The sequence below is a fragment of the Medicago truncatula genome, chromosome 1 (genome assembly GCF_003473485.1).
Source record: "Medicago truncatula cultivar Jemalong A17 chromosome 1, MtrunA17r5.0-ANR, whole genome shotgun sequence".
In the NCBI taxonomy this organism is placed as follows: domain Eukaryota; kingdom Viridiplantae; phylum Streptophyta; class Magnoliopsida; order Fabales; family Fabaceae; genus Medicago; species Medicago truncatula.
Genome location: NC_053042.1, coordinates 44,894,948 through 44,904,699, shown reverse-complemented (window position 1 = coordinate 44,904,699; position 9,752 = coordinate 44,894,948). Strand labels below are relative to the sequence as shown.

Here is a 9,752-nt window from a genome sequence, read left to right as displayed (position 1 = left end):
AAACCTATTCCAACAGGCGTATTCTTCCGTCCTTTCTACTTTGGTATACCAACATCAATATTTGGCTATACCAATGGCAAGTCGCCGTCACAGTAGGATATAGCGATGGTAATTCAAGAAAGTGTTGAGATGATAACTTTCTTACTTGAAACGCTAAGGAATCACATGTTTGCTTAGGGGACCTCAAAGTTAGGGGGACTCAAATTTGAAAAAAAAAAATGTTTATCTATGGATAAAATCCATCACTAAATGGCTATTGTCCGTAGGTAAAATACTGAAATTCAAAATGTTATTGTCATTTTAATTAGTATGTAAATAAATGTCTAATGTTTCTATAGGTAAAAGTCATGCCTGAATTGTGACCCATATACTTAAATTTGGCCTCCCATTTGATTGGACTGACCCTAATTAGACCCTCTGGTTGCAGTGGTGTATTAAGTACTCGAGGTAAAATTTCTTATTTTGCATGTGTTTTGGAAATTTATACTACTACTAAAACTTCTCGATCCGCAAGAATTCTTGTTGTGGTCGTCGTTACAAAGGACCAGTTTCCTGCGGATCTTCCCACCGCATGAACCTCTGCAGGTAATGCTTACATTTGCTGAGGTTTTTCCTGCGGATTTCTGTATGTCCTAACCTGCGGATTTTTCTGCGGTTTTGTCTAAAGAAAATCATGAAATTTTAAAAATTGTAAAATTTTGAATTTTTTTTTTTTCCCTTTAGATATTGAATATTGGCCCCAAACTTCAGTCCCTTTTGCAAATGTGACACCCTATTCATTTTGTCCAAATCTACTCCCGTTGGGTGCCAAAATCAACAGTTTGAGTAAGTTGGGGACTAAATTACAATTTAGCCAAATACTAAAATACACATGTGGCATCTGAGTTATGGAATTCGGTGTACATGTATGTCTTATAAATTGTGGTTGGGCCTAAAACAAGCCCACACAACCGGTTTGTGAGGTGAAGATTACCTCCACTTATAAACACATGTGCTCTTTAACACACCCCCTCACGATCAACACTGGTGCTTGGTTCATGGTCATAAATGGTGGGTGACCCGATAACTGATTTTTTTTCTTCAAATGGTGTGAATATAATTATTTGACACCGCAACGACAATAATTTGCATTGCATAAACCGCAATGATCACAACCACGTCACAAGTACGAGGTGTACTACCATTTAGCCCAAAACATACTAAGACATACAAAAATGCAAAAAGCAAAATAATAACATTAAAAAAGAATTAAAACAAAATGAAATTTTATTGATGAAAAACAGAAAAGTACAAGTGATACCGGATCCAAACCAAAGTAAAAAAGAGCACAATTGTAGACCAAACATTTAGCATGCAAAAGACATTTACCGTAACATGGTTCACGTATATATAGGTCATAGAAGCTGCTTACTAGCAGGGTTTTTATTTTAAAAGAAACCACGTACAGGTCACACAAGCTGCTTACTAGCAAAGGTCTTTATTTAGATAATTATTATAAGCTCCATGCATGCATTAGTTATCATATATAGCCTGCAACTTGTCTAAGGCGCTGCTTGCAGTTGTTTTCAAGTCTGAAGTGGTCAATGACCATGAATGGATGTCGTGTGCAAAACCAGTTATTGAAGCACCAGATAGACCAAACCTAACCTTGTTGGGGAGCACAGCTTTCAAATCAACGATTTGAGCAATGGTAGAAAATTTTCCATTGGCATAAGTGACAACAACACTCAATGTGTTAGAGGAAGAGTCATATGCTTTACTTACTTTAGTCAATGATCCACTCGCGAATTCCCATTTCACGGTCTTGAGAGAAATTAAAGAGTTGACATCGATTCCAATATGTTTCGTATTGGGATCAAAACTATTGGGATAAAGGTCAAACTCTACACCAACAAATTGATTGTAAGTATTTTTTGAATCAACTACTCCAAGATATTGACTTTCTGAGTTGGGTGGAATCTTAGTGTCTTGTGGTGCAATAAAGAAGACCAAACCATCAGTTGGAACACCATAACCCTCCAGTGCCCTCTATTAGGAAAGAAAAGGAAGTGACAAAGCTAGCAACATTGCCGGCAGTGTCCCAAAGGGACACAGGTGGGGTTAAGATACGACCAGTACTTGGTATAGTTGTACCATAAGGAAGTTTGATACGCTTAGTCAGTGCGATGACCCCATTGTTTAACGTCTGAGCATCCCCTTGGAAGGTTATACCAGAGGGAAACATCAGAGCATTAGGAGTGAACTTGGTGAAATTGAAGGAAAGGGCTTGTACTGAGTTTATATTTGTTGCTAGCAAAAGAAAAAAAGTTGTGTATATCATGCCTAAAACAAGTTCATGAGTTGGAAGATTTGTGCGGTAAAAAGCCATGGTACTGTAAAGTTTGATACCAAGTTATGAGTGAGTATTGTAAGTTGTCGAACACACACATATATAGACACAGATTTAGATATCTTACTTGGACACACACCCGAAAAAATTAACATATATGATTATTTAAAAAAATACATATTGCTTGATTATTATTTTTTTCTTCCTTTTTCTTTTGTGTGTATAAAGATGTGTCCAAAACTTTGTGTCTACATAAAAAATAGAGTGGTGATATATGTACACCCCCATGTGGCAATACACCTCTTACATCCGCACAAAATCCTGACATGTGGCAAGGAAAAGGGAGGAGAGGAAAGAGAAAGTATGGTTGTGAGATGAAATTACCAAAATGCCCCTAATGCATGGGGTGTACAACAGGGTGTATGATTAAAGGGTGTTCATGTAACATTTTCCTAAAAAATATTCATATAGAAAAATATTTGATAGACCTAAATACACCTAGCTAACACTTTAGAGAAAATAGAGAGAGTGATGTCATCATAGTCCGGCCAACAAATCTAAACGTTTATTGTTAAATTTAAAATAAGAGAGAAAGTAAAAATATAATAAAAGTAGCAGATAGAAAGTTGTTTAAAAAATTGTCATTTTTTCTAGTAAATAATCATACGCTGGGGACACTAGTAATACTTTATATTCAAACGTTTTAATTGAGTTTTGTGACATTGAACTGATTGAAAGATCTCATTTTTTTAATTAAAAAAATCACGAATTCTTGCATTATTTTGTGCCAAGTTGCCAAGATGAGTCAAAGGAGATAAAACTAAGCCAGAATCAAGGTCAGTAAGACACATAAAACGTTTATCATTTCCTTTCCATAGATGTTTCAAGTGGACCTAATTATGAGTGTGCTGGGGATATTGTGAATATTCAAAAATAAATACAATAAAGATTAAATAAATTTTTAGTCTCTATAAATATATCGAATTTTGTTTTTAATTCTCGAAAAAAATTATATTTTTTATTCTTATAAAATATCTCAACATGTAGTTTTAGCCTCTATTAAATTAAAATTTGTTAAGTTATGCCAAGTTTATAAATTTTTGAATGATTTTTTTACAGATATATTAAAATAAAATGGCTTAAGTATGGATCAGGACGGATCCAGACATAATAGTTTGGTGTGGTTAAATTACAAAAGAAACTGTGAACTAAATTACATCAAACATAAAAAAAATAACACTATTTGTCTCTATAAAGAACAAGAAAATTAAGAGATAATATGTCATTGGAAAACTCCGACGTTAGCCAAGTACTTACTATTTTTGTCAAAAATAAATAAATTCAACAAGTCAAAATAAAATATATTATTAAAGCTAAAACATTATGCCTAGCGTAAGATGTAAGAGAGTAGAACACCAAAGTTTAGCAAATGGTTACCGTTCATAAAGAAAAGAACAAAAAGGAAAAGAAATCTATTAGGCAATGCTCAAACATGAGAAATAACTAAGCCCCCCGGCTATGGTAATCAAAAGCAAAACTAACATATTTTTCCTTTAGCCACTAATAAGAGAGTAACTTAATTTTGTCCAAAAGTTAATGAATTGAGTCTTCTTTATTGTTAAAAATGAACATATATAATGATTTAAAAAATGCATACTCCCTCCGTCCCATATTATAAGCAAAAAAAAAAAAAAATCACACTTATTAAGAAAACCAAAACATAGTAGTTTGCAACATAGTTTTTTGTGTTATTCTTAAAATAAGCTTTTATAGAAAGATGTAAAAATAATTTTCATTGGTTATTTGTTATTGAGAAAATCAAAGAGAGAACAAATTGAATGCACTTTGCATTTAATTTTTCTTTGAAAAAGATAATTTTTTGAAACAATATAATTAAAAATGATAAAAGTTGGTCTTTTTTTCTTATAATTTGGGACAAATAAAATGAGTTTTTTTTGCTTATAATTTAGGACAGAGAGAGTATTACTTAATTATTATTATTTTTCTTCCTTTTTATTTTGTGTGTGTATAAAGACGTGTCAAAATCTTTGTGTCCACATATAGAATAATTTTGATAGACCCTAATACATCTAGCTGACTTTTGAAGAGAGCGAAATAGAGAGAGTCGTTATTTCGTAGTCGGATCAACAAATCAAAACTTTAACGTTAAATTTGAAATGAGACCTTTTGAAAATTAACAACAAAATTTGGCATCTATAATAATTTTTACAATATAAATCAATATGAAAGTAAATATTAAATACATTCACACTACTAGAAAAAGTAAAATTAAGAAGGAAAATTAGTGACGGAAAAAATAAAATCCCTCACATATTCTTTGATCGCAAAATTTAGTGACGGAATTAGAGAGAGATTTTATGTTTTTCCTCACTAAATTTTCCTCACTAATTTTTGTTTTTTAGTAGTCACAAAATAATTTTAATTTTTAGTAAATCAATTAATAACAAGTTTAACTCAATTGGTAGAGACAATGCATAATATATTCAAGGTTTGAGTTTCGAACTCCGAGGGCACCAAAAAAGTAACAAAATTAATGCGTACTAGAGTTTATTGATAATTTAAAATTACTAAATTTGAGGCATAAACAAATGAAACTTTTGACAATTAAGGTGGCCGCCTCGTATTTGTCAAACGCAAAGCATCCAGCAGCACCAGAAGAGACCACAACAACCAACTCAACAACAAAGCAAGAAAAATTACATGAACAATTATTTTTGAGACAACTTGTGGGATAATCAAAATATATAAAGAAATGTAGGTATTAATATAAAAATCAAAACAATGAAAAGAGAAAGTAAAAATATAATATGAATATGAGATAAAAAAAATTCAGTAGTTATCACAAAGTAATTGTTCAAATATTATTTCTCGAGTAAATAACATACTTGCAAAACATTAATAATAATTTATTCAAACGTTTTTAATGAATTTGTGACATGAACTGATTGAAAGATTTTATATTTTTATTGAAAAATAATCATACGTACACGATTTCTTGCATTTTATGCTAAGCTGCCAAGATGAGGCAAGGAGATACTCCATCTGAAATGAAATATATACAAAAGTGATAATTGAAAGGTCAATGTATATGGTTAAAAATTTAGTCTACAAACATCAATTTTTCAACTCTATTTTTACTTGTCTAAAAAAAAAACTATTTTTACTTTTATTTCATTTCGGATGGAAAATATTTTGCACAACAATCACAAAAAAGGTCACCAACAACAAAGATCTAGCAGCAGCAAAAACAGCCACAACACCAACTGTACAACAAATCAAGAAAAACACATGAACAAAAGACGCCCCACTACAAGGACGAAGTAAATAGAAAAATGTTATTTGAACAATTATTTTTTGGATAACTTCTTGGATAACCAAAATATACAGAGAAATGTAGGTATTGGCAGCTTCATCTTATGGAATAACCAAAATATACAAAGAAATGTAGGATAGCCAAAATATGATTTGTGGGATAACTAAAATATACAAAGAAATATAGTTATTGGCATAAAAATCAAAGGAATAGAGAGAGAAAGTAAGAACATTGTGGGAACAAGAGAGAACGTTGTTTCAAAAATTGTCGCAAATAAGTGTTTAAATATTATTTCTCGAGTAAATAATCATATACGCGTATGTGGTAGGTTCTATTGTCCCCGCAAAAAAAGAAATTAATAATCATGTGTCTTTTAAATGTGAATAACAAACAGTTTATGATGGTAAACTTTTTTCTATGTTTTTTAGTTTATATTTAATGTAATTTTTTTTTTTTGAACAATCAAAAATGGAATATATATTAACACCAAAAGCAACTCTTCTAGCACAAGGTGTGCTAAAAGAATTACTCTACAAAAACATAGTCAAAACAAACAACCAATACAAACCATTAAGCGATGCCCAAGCATTGGAAAGGACTTGAGCACCACCTATCTGTACCAAACCTAAAAACAACATTTTTGGCTTTCAACCATGCAAAAGACATAAATTTAACTTTATCTAACAACCTGAGAATAGAAGTAACAACATTATTGAAGAGTCTGTTATTACGTTCATTCCATAAAACCCAAACACACAAAAGTCAAATCAGCTGAAGGAAATCTCGAACCGCTTTACCACCACCTGACAAGTGCACAAACTGAAGAAAGTGATCTAGAAGAACATTGGTATCAACACCTATAATACCCAGCCAATTGCGTACCATAGGCCATAAAGAAGAAAAAGCATCACAAGATAAAAACAAATGTTGCGCCGTTTCTCTCATGCCACAAACTGAAACACACATCGAAGCTTCTGAATCAATCACCCTTCTAAGGACCAAATTATCTTTAGTAGGCAATCTATTACGAAGCAACCTCCACTGCCTCGTTCGCAATAAGAATACCATCAAAAATATCATTGTTTATGTGTAATCTTCATAAATTATTTTATACGTATGTCTGAAGGACGAGTGTCCAATTCCTCTCACGTCTGTACAATGTGCACAACATCGCCGAGATGATGCAAAGCCATAGGAGCCTAGATATATCCATGGGATGAATAATGAGATAATCGGAGATCTTTATGTAGTGATTATTGAAAACCTCGAGAAGGAAGAGGAAGTTGTTGATCATAAGAAAGTTGAAGATAGTGTAAAAGTTGAAGATAATAGTCTTGAATTGAGGATTGTAGCATAGACGTTGGTGCAGATTAGTTCAAATGTATATCATTAAGGAACTAAACACATACTGATTTTTTGACATAATTATATATTTTTCTGTTGGTCAAATCTTTTTGTGGAAAGGTACAAATGCATTTTCAATCATTTGGCGGATTCTATATGTAATCAGATTATATAATCTGAAAATACTTTAAACTTGTTTCAGATTATATAATTCAAATAGGGTAAATGTGAAATTTTGGAGGGCGCACGAGATAGACCGATGATGTGAAAAGAGATTCTCTAAAAACAAATAGATGGGGTTACATAACGGGAAGTCCAATATACATTGTTTTTGAAGAGGACGGTGATCATCATCATTCACCAAGTTGGATTCGCTAACTCCATCAGAACTCAAATAGCCGAAGTTGCTCATTGCCGGCGATCACATGTCTCACTGACCCCTGCACGTGTTCCTTATTTAGGTGCAATATCGAAACATCTTTTTTTGAGCAGCACAATAAGGTTGTAATATCGATTTTTTTAAGGGACGGGTATGGGGTGTTTATGGGAACAAAGACTTTGTGACTGCAACCTATTTTAAATGTTAAGGAGGATGAGGCTTCAGGCTTATTAATAATCATCGAGTGGATATGGGAATTAGAGTTCAAGCAAGTTATCGTTACTCTAGGTGATTGACATTTGACACGGAGGCCACTGATCATGTCACATTTTCTCTTACAAATTTCACAGCTTATCAAACTATAAAACCATTTACTACGAGATTACCAAATGGTTTTCACACCACTATTACCATTTCTGGTTCAGTTAATTTATCTACAAACATTATACAATGTTTACTACATTCCTGATTTTACTGTTAACTTTATATTTGTCACTAAAGCGATTCAATCCATCCACTGTTTCTTTTCCTTTTATACTAATCAATGTTTGATTTTGATTTTACATAATTCAACCAAGAAACTGATTGGTACGGAGGAGAGACATGGATGTTTGTATGCTCTCAAAGCTTCTACCAAGGATTCATCACCTAAGCTTGGCCTCTCATAATAATGCTTTTGTTGACACCGCCACTTTTTAGCATTATAAATTACGGCATATATGTAAACAAAATTCTTGTCCTCCTTGTGATGTTTGACATTATTCTAAACAAAAGTCCAATTTGTTTGTGAATCATTCCAGTTTGTTGGTGATTCGTTCGTTCCAGTTCACAAACCGAAGGTAGAAGTGACACACATTCAAGTTAGTGACTCGCGTTCCGTTCATGACTTGTTCAGTTCGTGACTCCATCAACTCCAGCTCGGGACTCTACCTTTTGTTCAGTTCACGTCTCCTCCGTCTATTCACCCCCCCTCCTTCAAAAGAGAAAATGTTTGTGTCTCTGTTAAGTGATTATATTGATTGAAATGGAATTGATCGAATCTCTGTTATTTTTTTAAACCAAGAAATTTGAAATTTATTGAATTGCTTGATGTTATTGAGATTGATTTCTAAAATTTGACAGAAGTAGGTTAGATTTTGACCTTGTTTTTTTTTTATTTGGAATGAAATGGGATCATTTTGTTGAGCAGTGTTTGGTGAAAATGGGGTCATTTTGTTGTAATTTGTAGTGGCAGTGATAGTGATATGTACTCAAGACAAATTCATTGTTGAGTTGTGTTGTGCTCAGTGAACTTCATGATTGACCCTGGTTAACTGATGACAGTCAGTCATTCGCTATTTTTAGAGTCTTTTTTATGATATTTTTGAGTTCGCAAGCAAGCTTAAGCAGCAAGAAAAGCAAGAAAAATCGAAGAAACTGAAGAAAGGGAATCATGTCACGATAACTGAAAAACGTGTCACGATTACTGAAAAACGTGTCACGATTTGGAGCTTTCAAGAAACTTGCATTCGACATTGGTGATAACGTGTCACGATGGCAAAAACGTGACACGATTATGGAAACCCTAATTTTGGTGGTTTGTTACACAAGGAAGAAACGTGTCACGATTTACTTAAATCGTGCCACGATTTTAGGAGCAGTTCTTGCCTATTTAAGTTGAAGACTATTCTGAAAACAAGGGTTACGAATTGGAGAGAGCAAAGTGCGATTTTGAGACCTAAAGACGGCTAGGAGGGCGATTTCTTCAACCTTCTATCAGTTCATGTATGTTTTGATTCCACTATTGATTATGCTATTTGTAAACTCAATTATGAGTAGCTAAATCTCTTAGAGATTAGGTCTGAGATGATTCTTTGTAACCCTAATTGAACCATGTTGTTGTGAAACTCTATTTATTGTGAATGACAATCTAGTTTTTATTCAATTCAATTGTTCTTAATGCTTTTTATATCCTGATCAAATATAAACATGATTTAGTGAGAATGAATGACTACTGACCATAGCTTTCTACTTAGACAGAATTGAATTGTTCTAATAAATAGGGTTAGTCTAGGAATGGATAATTGTTTGTTAGTGATAATAGGTTAACGTGCTTAAACCTTCAAAGATTATTAGACTACCTAAGGAATTAGGGGCTGTAGTTTGAGAAGAGGGTCCTAAATCAAGGGATTGATTATGACTATTTTGTTAACTATCGTGGAACTAGAAAATCATTCATAAGAATAGGTGCAGCATACCAATTAGAGGAACATAGATGATTCGAAAGACCTAATCTCTTCTCTCTTCATATTTTCTAACCAAATCTATATTTTCTAACCGAATCTTTATTTTATGTTATTTAATTTTATGCAATCAAATAAAATCTA

The 9,752-nt window shown here is 32.8% G+C and overlaps 1 protein-coding gene across 1 annotated transcript; it reads right to left on the bottom strand.

Moving 5' to 3' along the window:
* Positions 1-1,312: 1,312 nt before the first annotated feature.
* On the bottom strand, positions 1,313-2,417 carry LOC25484872 (non-seed lectin-like). Its single transcript, XM_024784192.2, is given in 2 exon segments — positions 1,313-2,019; positions 2,021-2,417. Coding segments are annotated over 2 exon segments (855 nt in total). The 5' UTR covers positions 2,369-2,417; the 3' UTR covers positions 1,313-1,512.
* Between the last annotated feature and the right edge of the window lie 7,335 nt (positions 2,418-9,752).